General features: G+C 37.5%; 1 protein-coding gene across 1 annotated transcript in view; it reads left to right on the top strand.

The window, feature by feature from the left end:
* The window catches only part of LOC132827357 (calcium-binding protein 7), a 62959-nt gene extending 59231 nt beyond the window's left edge, over positions 1-3728 (top strand). Inside the window, exons 4-5 of the mRNA XM_060844012.1 lie at positions 771-924; positions 3601-3728. Of these exons, the coding sequence (XP_060699995.1) occupies positions 771-924; positions 3601-3728 (282 nt within the window). The remainder of the gene's footprint in view (positions 1-770; positions 925-3600) is intronic.
* Positions 3729-16207: the final 12479 nt, after the last annotated feature.

Here is a 16207-nt window from a genome sequence, read left to right as displayed (position 1 = left end):
TCTGTGTTACCAGGACATCTGTAGGTGAGGCTCAAGTTGACTGGGAATAGAACAAATTCATGAGATTTTCTCACTGCTGATTAGAACTCAAAGAGATGATTGTCAGGATAAGAAGGTTGGCCAATGTCCTTCCTGCACAGAATGTAATTCCATTTGTTGACAAGTATCTGAAAGCACATAGCAGAATTACCCTTTAGCCTTACTTTATACCCTGGGATGGGAAAACTTATTTGGTTTTGATCATCATTCTTTATCTACCCATTCAACTGAGATCGGGTGGCCATCGTATAACCATTCATAGAATACAATCACATTCTATTGTTGTATTTAAACACAATAATTGTTTATAGTGCTTTAATAGTACTTTTATATGGAAATAACACAGTGATATCATGTTCATTAATCCAACCATTGTTACTGTTTTTATTTAGATTAAAACCATAAAACATGTCTTGGTTTCAAATGATAGTAAACCTCTTTCTAATAAATCTCTTGCTAAAAATTAAATTATAATATGAATTCAGTTTATCAGCCAGAATGTATTCATTTATACAATCCAGTGGTCAAAATGTTTAGATGAGTGGACAAAGGCAAGAAACTCAACTAAGATTCCAATTCAAGTTACAGTAAAGTAACATATCAGCTAACCGCAGAGTGTCACTGGAAGAGAGAAATTATAATTGTTGTTGCTATCAGTATAATCAATATCATTATAGACCAATGTTATAATCTCAGGTGGTCAAATTTGATGGATTTGATTTGTCCTGCAGTGCGATATGCAAAGAATGACAGTAGAAGAGTTGAAGAGACTCCTTTATGAGGCATTCTGTGAACATTTGTCAATGAAGGACATCGAAAATATAATCATGACAGAAGAAGCAGGCCATGTTGTAAACCCAGAAGAATGTCCTGTTGACATTGACAGTAAGTCTTGTATAATACTGTCCAATCTGTCTCTGGCTTCCAGTAAATCTCTACACCCATCATAAATCCACCAAGTATGTCTGAATGAATGTCACATTCTTTGATAAGACTTGAAAAATGGATGAACACTTTTCAGTAAGAAGACAAAATGCTGAAAACGCTCATCAGGTCTGGCAATATCTGTAAAGAATGAAACAGAGTTAGCAGGCTGAATTTTAACACTTGACCTGCCAGATGTGACGGTTCTGCAAGACAAATGGGGAAACCAGAAGTTGCTGTTCCCCACACACTGTGGAATTCTAACTTCCCAGTTGATTTGTGAGACTGCCAAAAGGTTCTCTGCCCAGAAGCCAGCCTGACTGAAAGTTTCTAGTTTGACAAAAGGTCAGCAACCTGAACCAATACCTCTGTTTCTCTATCCAGATTCTACCAGTAATGCTGAACATTGCCAGCATTTTCTGCTTTTATTTCAGCTTTCCAGGATCTGCAATATTTTCCTTTTGAATATTTTCCAATATGATTTCAAGTCTCATCTAAACCGTTAAGACTATGTACATTATAAATAATAGACAGTACCAAACAGAAACACTTCCCTTGGCCCATTTTTAAATTGTGTTAATTTGATTCTTTTAGTCCATATGGCATAAGGAGAGTACCGACTTCCTGGGCCTCTGCTCCCACTGTATCCGAGCTATGAACCGTGCAGGAGTAAATGAAAATAGTTCCCAATCTAATTTGTCATCCCCTCAATATGGATAACCTCATTCTATTAGTCACTTGAACCTCAGATAGAATTTGAGACTATGTGACAATTATATGGGTACACCCAGTCTTTACCTGTCTGTAGCATAGTTTTGACAATATTGAAATATTGCAATTTTACCACAATGAAACAGTATGCTTTAAGATCTATGTTAGCCTAACATATGATGATCAGCTGAGGATCCTGGGATCATATTCATTAGAGTTTAGAAAGTTGAGAAGAGATCTAATAGAAACTTACAAGATAATGCATGACTTAGATGGGTGGACTCTGGGAAGTTGTTTTCGTTAGGCGGGGAGGCTAGGACCTGTGGGCATTGCCTTAGAATTAGAGGGGGTCAATTTAGAATGGAAATGAGGAGACATTTCTTCAGCCAGAGAGTGGTGGGCCTGTGGAAATCATTGCCACAGAGCACATGGAGGCTGGGACGTTGGGTATCTTCAAGGCAGAGATTGATAAGTTCTTGATCTTGCAAGGAATTAAGGGCTATGGGGCGAGTGCGGGTAAGTGGAATTGAAATACCCATCAGCCATGATTAAATGACGGAGTGGACTCAATGGGTCGAATGGCCTTGCTTCCACTCTTATGTCTTATGGTCTTAAGATCAAATGTCATTTCAAGAAAATTCTATTGTTACTATACCCTAACAACAACACTAGAAGAAATCACTATGGAAATTCTTACTCAAAAATGGAAGTTGGTAGAAAACCTTTCTACATTTCTATTTATGCTAAGCAGACAGTAAAAAAATTCTTTTGAATCCCCAAGAACAATGTGAATAAAATTAACAGAATGTTCAACATTTCCTTCAGGACAAAGAAAAGTAAAGGTTTAATGAAAGATTGTGGTTACATTCTGCTGTCACTTAAATATTCAATCCAATAGTACTGCATGGCTTGTTAATTTTGGATATTTCTGAAATGATTCCAAACTTAAGTATCATACTTAAATATACCTTTCATCAAAATAATTGGCTCACTGTAATGAGGGAAGAATTAGGACAGTACCAAAATCAGAATTGAAAATGATATCTGCAAAGCCTTTAATGTTATTCTGTAAGATCAAACCTCACTTTCTAAGACATTATCTGTAATACATGTTTACATGGGTATTTTGATGTTAACGAGTTTTGAGAAGTTTTGAGAAGATTTGTCGCTCAGGTTCAGGTTTTGGATGTAGGTTTGCTCGCTGAGCTGCAAGGTTCATTTCCATACGTTTTGTTACATTACTAGGTAGCATCTTCAGTGGGCCTTGTGAACTCCTAGAAGCGCGGCATTTTAACCAGAATGCTATCAACAACCCCCCGAGAAAAGGAACAGAAAGTGACTTCACCACAGGAAATGACAACATCAACCCAAAGAAACCCAAACATATAAATAGAAATCAGGGATTTTCAGCATTGCTTCACCTGAGGCCCACTGAAGATATTACCTAGTAGGGTAATGAAACATTTGGAAATAAACCTTCCAGCTCAGCAAACAAACCTACATCCAAAAGTATTTTGATATTTTTAAATTACACAACTATTTATCTCCTTGTGGATTTGTTGTAAGGATTACATATTTATTGTTTCCAGAACAAGTGATAGTTCCTCTGCTGATAAATATTGACCCTATAATAAGATGCTTTACCTTTCAATTACTACTTTTAAACTTTTTTTATGTATTGCTAATCAATATATACCCTACATATGAGTTAACAAATAAGCATAGTTATCTCTTGTTTGCCAGAGATATTTAAACCACACTTGAGTCCTAATCAAAGAAAAAACAACTGCACATGTCCTTATTTGTTCTCACCGGGCAGTTTTCATCCCTTCTTATCTCGGACACTGTTTACAGTCCAATGCAACAAGACATGGTGGTGGTTTCAAATGAATTCAGAGAATAAATATATTTTGATTCCATCTGCAGCATGTTCAACACAGCAAATCAAACAGACCTGTGTCAGGAAGAGTCTCATCTGTGCGTTCGCTATCGCTTTCATCATCAGTGTAATGCTCATAGCAGCAAATCAGGTGCTGAGAAGTGGGATGAAATAAGAGCAATGCTTCAAATCAGCCTACACCTGGACAATTCTGAAAAACTGATAGACAGCAGCCCGATTGCATGGTAATCTTATTGATTTGGGAATCCCTGAAGGAACATCCAGCCTTTACAGAACTACAAGAAATTAGATGCATGATGATGCATGGATTTTCAAATGCACGGTGATAACATTTATTTTGTGAAATGTCTGCAGTGTTGATGAACAGCATCCATAAGGATATCATGAAGTGCACTACTGGCAATTTAAATGTGCAGTACGCACGATACTATTGAATAGGCATGAGCCTATGTGAAGACTGGAGCAATTCCTATTTTGGCAGATGGTGAATCCAAATGCATTGGTGTAAAGAGGCAAAAAAAAAAGACTGGTGAGTGAAAGGGTTCTGAATATGTATTCACATCTCCACCTTAGAAAACAGTCATAAAACCAGCTGATTTTTCATTTTATGTCAGAATCTGAAGTTTCAATGGACCTCAAACAAATACAACACTTCCAATTCCATGGCTGTTTGTCAACAAGAAAGTTTAAGTCACTTTTTTTAGTTAAGAAGTGAAGTTCCACGTTTTAATTTACGTTACACAACTTAAAATATTTCATTTTGATACTACATACAAACACACAAAGTACATGGTTAATATTTCAGCATTGCACAAATACCATTTAAAAATTTAATTTCTATTGTCGGATATCATGGACAGTTGTAGTAGAAATTATCACAAATCAATTAAACTTGTATAGATTTGAGTTTTAAATAATATCAATGTACTGCTTTGTAATTATCCTGTATTTACTCACATAACTATATGTCAGCAAATGTAAAGAAAATGTCTGTCCCATCAACAAGTAGATTTCAACGTTAGTACAATGGTTTTTTTTGACAGCAATATTACAGATGTAACTTCCTAAAATGGTAAGGGGCGCAAATATAAGATTGTCCGCATGGCTTGATAGAGAAAAACATTGACCTTTCTCGATCAAGCTTTTGTGCTTCCTTTTCCAATAATAAGTAAGACAACTTGCTTTACCTGAAACCCAGCTTTCACTCTGTCATCACATTTAAGAAGGAAATTAATGATAATGCTAGAGGTTTGGAATCATTCTCAATTTGTCAGAATGCAGTTTCCATGCCCCTTACCCTTAAGTCAACAATTTTAAAGCACTTTTACTTTTTTAGCAAAATATGTTACGAGGAAAACTAGCTTGTTGTTTTATTAAAATTGCACAGATATATTTTTGCACAGTTAACTATAGTAACTTTTATTCATTTATGGAAGAAAGTGAAACACGTTTATGAGGTACAGGGCAATAATTCCCGCATTGGATTTTGTTGCCGCTGTTGATGGTGTTTGCTATGCGAACATGAGGAAACCAAGCCAAATTGTTAAAGGTTTCAGGGTCCTAACGACTTCTAAGAAGAGTGAATACTTCTAATTATTAAAATTAATACACTTAATAAGAAAATATAATCTGCATTGGAAGATGGTTGACAGCCAGCGGTGTTGTGTGATATAATAAAGAGACCTGGGTTAAGTGTGAGATAGCAACCTTTTTCTTCCAGAAAAACAATCAAACATAAATAATCCAAAGTCACTCAAATGGGTAGAAATTACAGAAATGGCAGGGTAACAAAAAGTTTAAGAATTGTCAGAAAATTTATATATATTTATAAAATAATACTTTATTTTATCTCAACAAGACATCAAATGTTTATTTGATACATCTGAAAGCAAAATATAAACACTTCGATTCTATTATCAATATTTTCATCTATTTATTATAGTCCTGAGAATCTTCATATTTCATAAAACATTTGGAGGCATACAAAGGCTAATAAAATAGCACATTACACTGTAGCAAACAACTCAGGTCACATGATAGTTAATGTTAATGGTTTAGGTTAAAGTGTGAAGATCGAGCACTGTTAATGATTTGGTGTAGTAGAATTGCCAATAACCACTTCTCTAAACAATAGTTGCAAACATACATTGAAAAAACAATACAGTTTTGGTCAGAGTGGTATTTGTGCAAGGGGATTGGTTAGCTCCATTGGCTGCACAGCCAGTCTCTGACAGAGAGTGATGCCAACAGATGGGTTCCATTACAACACTAGCTGAGCTTACCATGAAGGACTCTCCTGCTCAAACTCTCCCATTGTCTGGGGCATGGTTAAACCACCAACCAGTCATCTGTTTAATAAGAGAGAACAGTTCTGTGGTCTAGGAGACTATGGCAACTTTATATCGCATCTACTAAAACCAAACATGAGGGCAAACAATGCACTTAAAAGGAAACAATTTATCTTAGTACCTGATATGATAGAGGAAAGAACATTGACCTTTTCCTGATCAAACTTTGTGCTTCATTTTCCAAAAATAAGTAAGGCGACCCTTTTTTTATCTGAAACAAAGCCTTCTCTCTGTCATCACATTTCAGGAGGAAATTAATGGCAATGTTAGAGATTTGGAATCATTTTCAATTTGTCAGAATACAGTTTCCATGCCCCTACCTTCAAGTCAACATTTTTAGAGCACATTTATCTTTTAGCAAAATGTCAAAGAACAAAGGGCTAGATTTTTAAAGCCCCAATTTAATACATTAATTAGCACTGAGAGGAAAAATGATTTATTGTAACAATTAAAAAGCTAATAATTTTATATTCCACTAAAAGCAAAATTTGAGATAATATTGAAAATGTCTGAAACTCAAATATTTCACTTTAGTTTATCCCACTTTTTATCTCAATGACCTAGCTGTTGCGTAATGTTGTGAGTTATTACATCCTTGGCAATTAATTGACCTGCTCAATGTTTGTTTGATACCATCTATTGGATAATGTGTATTAAAGGAAGTGCATTTCAAACTGTCAAAAACTCAGAATTTTAGAGTTATGAGCAGAAAATGGATTGTATAATACATATTCATATGTGATTTCTTCCTCTGCTATTTTGGTGGGAGCATTAATGCATTATTTTGAAGAAATGAATTCCCCTGCTAAAATAGAACAGAGAGAAAGCTCAAACAGACACATTAATATTCCAAAGTGTAAATTCAAAATCTCTGAAATGAGGCTCCCTGTGATGTTCAAGCACCAATGTTACACAGCTAGAATAACTTGTTCCAAAGTCATCTTTGTCAGTCTCCACCACAAACAAGGTAAACTTGAGAGAAGCGATTGCTTTACAAGTTATATTGTGAGCAGTCATTCAGACTTCATGTTTTTTAAGAGGATGGGACTGATTTCCCTCAGAGAGTGGACTAGAGGCGACTGGCAGCACCCAAAGCTGTTCAGCCTGTGATGTTCCTCCTAGTCACCTAAAATGAAGATTAATTATCTACTATTGGCATTGTAAGGCCCCTGACTTACATACAGTACTTTGATTAACTATCTTCCATAGTTAGTGATCCGGATTACTTATTCAGAAGATCCCAGAAAAATGGAAATTACCACAGTGACGGTAATAGTCATAGAGTTGCACAACACAGAAACAGACCATTTGATCCAACTCATCCATGCTGACCAGACATCTTAAACAGATCATTTGCCAGCATTTGGCCCATTTGCCTCTAAACCTTCCTGTTCAATTACCCATCCAGATGTCTTTTAAATGTTTTAGTTGTACCCACCTCCACCACTTCCTCTGGGAGTTCCTTTCTTACATGTCCCACCCTCTGCATGAAAAGGTTGCCCCTGAGGGTCCCTCATAAATCTTTCTCCTTTCACCATAAATTTCTGCCCTCTAATTTGGCCTCCCCTACCCTGGGAAAAAGACCTTGTCTATTTTCCCTATCCATGCCGCTCATGGTTTTATAAACCTCCATAAGGTTACCTCTGAAGCTGTAGGGAAAATAGCCCCAACTTATTCAGCCTCTCCCTGTAGTTGAAACTCTCTATCTGGGCAACATTTTTGTAATCTTTTCTGAACCCTATCAAGTTTAACAACATCTTTCCTAAAGCAGGGAGACCAGAACTAAACACAATATTCTAAAAGGGGCCTAACCAATGTCCTGTACAGCTGCAACAGGACATCCCAACTCCTATACTCAGTGCACTGACCAACGAAAGCAAGTATGTCAAAAGCCTTCTTCACCACCCTGTCTACTTGCAATTCGATTATCAAGGAACTACACACCTAGACCTTTGTTTGACAATCGGGGTGGCATGGTGGCACAGTGGTTAGTACTGCTGCCTCACAGCACCAGAGTTCCAGGTTTGATTCCAGTCTCGGACAACTATCTGTGTGGAGTTTGCACATTCTCCTCGTGTCTGTGTGGGTTTCCTCCGGGTGCTCCAGTTTCCTCCCGCAGTCCAAAGATGTGCAGGTCAGGTGAATTGGCCATGCTAAATTGCCCATAGTGTTAGCTGCATTAGTCAGACGGAAATGAGTCCGGGTGTGTTACTCTTCGGAGGGTTGGTGTGGACTGGTTGGTCCAAAGGGCCTGTTTCCACACTGTAGGCAATCTAAAAAAGCACTCCTGTGAACTGCATAAGTTCTGGCCTAATTTGCCTTACCAAAATGCAACAATTCATATTTATCCAACTCACATTCCTCAGCCCATTAGCTCATCTGATCACTGTTCCATTGTACTCTAAGATAACTTTCTTCACTGTCCATTACACCACCAATTTTAGTGTCAGCTGCAAACGTATGAACCATAACACCTATATTCACATCCAAATCATTTACATATAGACACATAAGTTCTTCCATGCCATTACAAGGGTAATGCCCCCCTATTTGTGCTGGCCAGTAGACCTCAAGGTTTGCTGTAATGTACTGAAATCACAGATAGAATTACTAAGGGACACGGTTAGTAGTCAGAAATTAAAGGTGAACTGTTAGATTGATAACTTACCTTAAAGGTGTTTTATTGATTTCAGCAATAGCATCTGCACTGTGTGCAATAATAGCACAGTAAACTGAAAGAAGCAAACACATCTACTAAAGGCACTTGTAGCTATAATACTTTGAAGTATTTATCATTTCTTTTTCTTACTAATTTGTTAGAAGCTTTAGATATTTAAAAAAATCATGTACATATTTTGTAAAAAAAAGACACTTCAGATTTAGGGATAGTACCCTATAATTTGTTCATTCTTCCCGTGCATTAACTGGAAGAGTCAGTGACATCCATCACCTAAGGATGTGTTCTGTAACTCCAATGGCATCTACAGTGGGCTTACTTAATCTGCTAAGCCACTCTAAATATTGAATAGGGAATATCACATTACAGGTAACGTAACAGAGAAAGGCTAATGTAAGAACCATATTGCACCAAAGTGTTTTCATGCAATATATTTCTTTCTCTGCATTAGTAGATACAAAATACACTTTGGAGAAGTGTATGTTTTATTTGATAAAATGTTTCATGTTTACATTTGTGTAGAAAATGTGACTTTAACCATAGCACCAATGTTTCTTCATCCCAGCCAGGGCTATGAACATCAGTTTTGAATGTCTTTGATTATGTATCTTGTATGTCCTCGTTAATGTGTATTGAACTGAACAACTGTATCATATCAAATTATGTTAAAGTTGTACATAAGTGTGATATATGATTTACAATGTCAATGGTTAGTTAAATCCAACAAATGTTCAGGTAATAGTGATCCCTTACAGAAAATATTCTGTCTGTGAGTGAGGCATTTCACAATCGTGTAATCCATGAAGTGTGAATTTAAATTTATATTTATAGATCGCTGAAAATGTAAAAAAAAAGCTATTGTCCCCTTTTGTAATTCCTATCTAAAATATTAATCAACAAATATCTATATTGCTTATGCACATCCAAAGTTCAACTTAACAGAAATGTTGTTATGTTGTAATAGTATCTATAACCTACATTGTTTCCTGGTCTGTGTTTGTGTGTAGTGAACTGTGTTTGGTTGAATTAGTGCTAAATTTAGAATTCAGGCTGTTTTCACAGTCCAGCCAAATCCCACTGAACAGTGAGAACTGAAGTAATTTAAAGAGCGGTATGTGCAGCAGATAAGGTCACATCTTTGGCATATGGACTGGAAGTAAATATTCATGTGCAGAAAAGTATATCAGAATTACCCTGCCAACAAGTTTACATTGTTCCCAGGCTGCATCATGTCAGACTTCATGAAAACTAGAACATCAAGCCAAATCTTAGAAGACTTTACATTTCATTTGAGAGAATCACTGCCACTCAAATTTATTTCATATCATTTGATGGTTGATTTTAGGATTTTCTAAAAAGAATATTTTGTTTAATTTAGCAGTCTGTTTTGCTTTTCATCAAAAACAATTTGACCCATAAACACATTGAATAGAAAAAGGAACTGTCTTCATTGGGAGAAGCCTTTTCTCACACATTTGTGCCCATTAAGATATTTTCAATTATCAATACGATTTTGAAAGGAGAAACAACTTTCAAGTATTCCATTTCAATTGCATTTCCTAAATTGCACTTTATGCACCAATAATGACTTTAATGGTCTCATTGATTGCAGTATGTTAAAAACATAAAGACTTCAGGCAGAGGTTGAGTAGGACTTCAATAAAAATGATTCATAGTTGTCAGAAAAGTGGCCATATGTCAACAAGTAATGGATTCCAAGTCATATAAACAGACAGCATTTGAAAATGACATGGACTTTTACTATGCAAGTTGCTGCTAGATGGTATATCCTAAAATGAACAATATGTTGAAAGGGCTCCTCATTATTACTTTCCTGAATAAATAAAGGGCAGATGTATTAGTTTTATTAAATGTTGCTAACTAATGGGTAATAAAATGCTTAAACAAATGTAATTTTCAAATATGTAAAGTTATATTTTTAAAGCAATAGAAATCTTTTTGTTGGTCTTTATGAGGTGGGCTTGATTGTAGAATTAAACATCAGCTTTTTTCCAAGTTCTGTGGTTGATGTGATGTATTTGGACTTCAGTAAGTTGATAAGGTTCCACATGGTAGGCTATTGCACAAAACACAGAGGTTTGGGATTGAAGTTGGTTTAGCGGTTTGGATCAGAAATTGGCTAGCTGAAAGATGACAGAGGGTGTTGGTTGATGGGAAATGTTCATCCTGGAGCTCAGTTACCAGTGTGTGCCTCAAGGATCTGTTTTGGGGCCACTGCTGTTTGTCATTTTTATAAATGATCTGGATGTGGGCATAGAAAGATGGGTTAGTAAATCTGCAGATGACACTAAGGTAGGTAGACTTGTGGATAGTGCTGAAGGATGTTGTGGGTTACAGAGACACTTCAATAAGATGCAAAGCTGGGCTGAGAAGTGGCAATGGAGTTTAATGCAGAAAGGTATGAGGTAGTTCACTTCGGAAGAAATAACAGGAATGCAGAGTACTGGGCTAATGGTAAAATTCTTGGCAGTGTAAATCTCGGTGTCCAGGTGCATTATTCCCCAAAGGTTGCCACCCAGGTTGTTAGGATTGTTAAGAAGGCATACGGTGTGTTGGTATTTATTGGTGGGGTGATTGAGTTTCGGAGCCACAAGGTCATGCTTCAGCTGTACAAGACCCTGGTAAGGCTGCACCTAAAGTATTGCGTGTAATTCTGGTCACCGCATTATAGGATGGATGTGGAAACTTTGGAAAAGGTTCAGAGGAGATTTACTAGGATGTTGCCTGGTATGGAAGGGAGTTTTACAAGGAAAGGCTGAGGGCACTGAGACTGTTTTCATTGGAGAGAAGAAGTTGAGAGGAGACTTAATCGAGACAGAAAAGATAATCAGAAGGTTAGATAGGAAGGACAGTGAGAGCCTTTCTCCTCAGATGGTGAGGGCTAACACAAGAGGACATAGCTTCAAATTGAGGGGTGATAGATTTAGGACAGATATTAGGGTAGTTTCTTCACTCAGAGAGTAGCAGGGCTTGGAATGGCCTGCCTGCAACATAGTAGACTTGCTGACATTGAGGGCATTCAAATGAGCATTGGACATCCATATGGATAATAATAGAATGGTGAGCATCAGGTTATTTTCACAGGCAAATCAAGGGCCGAAGGGCCTGTACTGCACTGTAATGTTCTATGTTGTATGTTCTGTTCCAGGCAGCTTTTGGTTAAAACAATGGAAAGTGTTCTCTTAAAATCACTTTGGGTGGAGATTTTTGCAATTCCACAGTCAAGTACATTAGTGCACTTTAACAGCTTCTTGTTCCAGTACACTTTTCTCCTACATGACAGTTAGATCTTTTAATCAGTGGATAATAGGTTGCTGCTGTCCTCTGCTACCAAAACTTTTAAGTAAACGTCAAATGGTGAACACTGTGAAGTCAGACCTTCCAACTGATCCTTTCATTGTAAGTGGATGAAATGACATGCCTGGCAATAGGAGCTGGGAAGCAAGCCAAATCTCTTTGGCTGACTCGATAATCAAATATAAAAAAAAGCAGGCAACACTTGTGGAATGAGAAACTGAGCTAATGGGCAGGATTTTGACTCTTGGGTGAGGACGCTGGAACTAGGTCAACTGGATGTTGGCTCTATGCGACAAACAGACACTAACAGTGATTCTCCCTGAAATGGCTAATTCGTGGACCCACTGCCCCATCAAGAATGCTGGGAAGTCTTTTCAGGCTGGAGGACCAATATGAAGTCCTCCAGCTCAGAAGGGAAAGTAGCCTGCCTTTCACATGAGAAAAAGAGGACACTACTGTCCAGAGACATACTCTCTGCAACTTTTAAAATATTTCAAATAGAAAATGGGTCCAGCAGCCTAAGTCTTCAGCAAGGAGGAGAAAGCCCTTCTAGCTTTGGGAGGTTCTTTAAACGCAGTTGTCGACAAAGTGGTCCTCAAAGTCTGCCTAATGCACGGACCCTCTCAGTTTATCAGCTAGGAGGCCACGTCCAGGTAGATGACCTAGTCTGCAACTCCTCAGGGGTTTCAGTGAGCCTCTGTTAACTGGCCTAGTGACCTTTTGATTAGGCTGACCTAAAATAACACCTTAAACAACGTGGCTCGGGGCCTGATGGGGCCAGAAAGCTGACTGATGCTGTGAACCTTTGTGTACTCCATGCTTCCCCTAGGCCACCCTGTTTCCCTATGCACCCTCATATGCAGGCCAATATCCTGCTCAAAATTTCAAATTGTGGAGCTTTTGCCAAGTTATGACTCTGTTTCCATGGATGCTGCCCGACCTTTCCAGTATTTTCTGGTTTCTTGGCCAAAGGTATACACTCATTTCAATGATAATAGCCTAATTTCTTAATAATCAACTGCATATTTATCCAACAAAATGACAACCCAAAGTTTCTTCAGCATCCCTATGCCAGAAAATTTGGATAGTCCTGTATCTTCAGCACTTAGATTAAGGATTTTAACACCAAAGTAGTTTCCTTAAGATGCAACGTCTGTAAAGCAAACTCAATGGACAATAATGTCCTAGATTAGTGTCACTTCCCAATATATTAAAGAATGTTGCTGCCTTTGGTTATTTTATAATGTTTCTCCCACCACTGTGATTTACACTGGCAGTGTATTGAGAGGCTAAGGTTTGGGCTTTGAAATTATTTTTGTCAGATAATTTAATTTGAATGTTTAACATATTCAGCTGAAACTCAACTCTGCTATTTTAATGGAGGCAATCGGTTATTTATGAAAATGGGGTTAATGTCTTTGCAAGTTACCGAGGAATTTCAGACAAACACGTTAGTAAGCAACTCCAGCACACTGTGATGTCAGTATTATTATTGAAGTGAGTCACAGCAAGTGAAATAAATATGGATTTGGGTGGTACTTTTAACGAGCAACGTGGATGAATTTTAAATGCTGAAAAATACAAAAATTAAATGTTGAGTGGATTTGACTTCTAACAAAGACCAAAAAAACTCTTTAATTTGTTTGCATGTGATTTAGAAGTCTGTTTTTTTTATTTTATTTCTATGCAGAACTGACTTGTGAGTTACTTTTAGTGCATGACTAACATTTTTATTAATTATTTGCAATACTGAATAAATATATCTAAATTTAATTTTTTTATTAAATGTTATGTTTTAAAATTTGGAATAAAGAAGTTGTTTAATAAAAGGTTAATCACTTATTCAAACTTTGAATTTGTTCATATTTCTTTTAATAGATGCTGGCAAAATATTACATTAAGAATTATGTTGACATCATAGATTAGTAATATGTTTCTTATCCAGAATGTGCAAGGGTAAATTAGCCAGCTAAGTGTTTAAACCTCCTTATGTTTCAATTTAATGCATTAGGATTTCTCAGCTGTGATGTATAAATAAGTAATTTATGAGACGGACTGAACACACCAGTTGGCCTTTTCCTGTTTGACATTGTTCTATGTATACCTGCACATTTCCATTAAAACACATTACCGTGGGAAGTAATGAGAGGTTTGCCCTTTAAGTAATGCACGTATACAGTTAATTTTTACGTGTTGGCTTTTTATCAGTTTGGTCGAGCTTCTTGAGTTTCTCAACACAAGGACGAGTGAGATCTCTGACCATATTTTACCAAACTTGCTTCATTAACTTCTAAACCTGCCTGTATGGAACACCATCCCCCCACCACCCCACCTTGGTATCTTTAAATGGCCACTGCAACTGGCCAATTGTTGGCAAACTGGCATTCCTCCTCACCAGCCACGCAATGGAGCAGCTGTCACAAAGCCATACAGCTCACAGCACAGTATAGTTAACACTCCCTCTGACATAGAACTGCGTTCTTTTACCAAGTCACTGTTTATCCAGCAGGCCACACAGTTTATCAGTCTGTCAGTATTGATGGCCTTTAAGCTCAGGCTGAAAAACCAACATGTTAAAGTATGGCACAGCACAGCTGCGAGCATAAAGGTAGACGCTAAGTGAGTGTGTGCGAAGAGCAAGTGAACAGCCTAAAGGTGTTCAATCCAGGAGCTGAGTGTCTGCCCATGCATACAAACTGTCTTTGCAACAGCCTGTCAATGTTTGTTGCCAGTGAGCCCTTCAATGTAGCTCCCTGCCACCCAACTGCCCCACAAGTGGAGGTACCATGAGGATTATGAGGGATTAGCAAACATCAGATACCAGTGCTCGTGGTGGTTGCACACAGCTGGTGCCCATAGCTTGGGCTCTGAGATGTTGTTTGGTGATGATCAGCCAGTGATAAGCTGAAGTCACCAGGAATTTGCTCTGCCTTCCATGCCAAGATGTCTTGCCATTGAGTTTGCTCATGGCAGATGGTATTATGGGAAGGTACATAATAATGAGGGGAAATGTGCAGCTAATACATTTGTTAGCAAGCAATAATCCCTGTTAATAGGCAACTCACTCTCTAGTGAGAATCTCACCTCAACATCCAGAACTTACGTAAAAGATGTATCAAGTTGCTCATGATGTCAAGGTAGGTCTTACCCAACTTCTCAAACAATTCTGCCACATTTCCTAGAGGAGAAAGAGAAGTCTGCAGATGCTGGAGATCAGAGCTGAAAATGTGTTGCTGGAAAAGCTCAGCAGGTCAGGCAGCATCCAAGGGACAGGAGATTCGACATTTCGGGCATATCTCCTGTTCCTTGGATGCTGCCTGACCTGCTGCGCTTTTCCAGCAACACATTTTCAGCACATTTCCTCGAGATGAGGTCCAAAACATTATACAAAATGCTTGCTACCCAGCTCTTAATTAAATGAGATCAAATATTATACATTTTAAATAAAATGCAACTTGCTATCTTGGATATAGTGAATTACTGAAAGTGTTGGTAAACAAGAACATATCCTCTGTGTTGTGTCTGAGGCAACTTCCTTTCCCGATCCTTTCTTCCAGAAACAGAGAAATGTGAACATGGCAGCTGCGTCAAATTGATTTACTATCAAGTATCACCCTGGGGAATGGTCTTACTGTCAGATGAATTTCAACCAAAAAATGCATTGAAGTTTTAAAATGTATGAGCCTCTGTCTAAGCAGAAAGATGCTTGTGAGTAAGTAGACATGAATTTGGTTATTGTTTAGACTGACATTAGTCAGTTTCTACGGACAGCTGGTATTAAAGATAAGTTTCACAGCCCTTTTGGTTTCCCATCTAATTAATGTAGCACAGTTAAGAGATAGAAGGCACAAAATTCATCATCTTACTGTGCATATTTTGTGCAAACTCGCATTGGATTATTTGTAAGAATAATTGGAACAGATGAAAAAAGAGATGATGGATGAAGTTGTAACCTCATCAATAATCGTTCCACTTTTTTCTCTTCAGTGCAATTTCATCCTTTCTCTCCTCTCCACAAGTCTCAACATTAGTTCTAGTGCCATCAGCTACTCATTTGTTTCAAAGGAAATATATAAGCCCAGAAGATATAGTGAGTAACACATTGTCATTTAAATGGATTAAGCATTCACATCCTAGTATAGTTCACAGCACTGTTTAAACAATAATGAGAATACAATGTTGAAGTTTCAAACTTTCTCAGCATTGAAAGGAATAAGTAGTCAATTTTTATGCATTCTTTCCTTATCTGCCTTCCCTCATTTGTCATTATGCCTTGTCCTCCTTTAACTG

Source organism: Hemiscyllium ocellatum, chromosome 24 (assembly GCF_020745735.1).
Source record: "Hemiscyllium ocellatum isolate sHemOce1 chromosome 24, sHemOce1.pat.X.cur, whole genome shotgun sequence".
NCBI classification, from domain to species: Eukaryota; Metazoa; Chordata; class Chondrichthyes; order Orectolobiformes; family Hemiscylliidae; genus Hemiscyllium; species Hemiscyllium ocellatum.
Note: the sequence above shows the minus strand (reverse complement) of the source record. Positions and strands in the feature narration are given on the sequence as shown.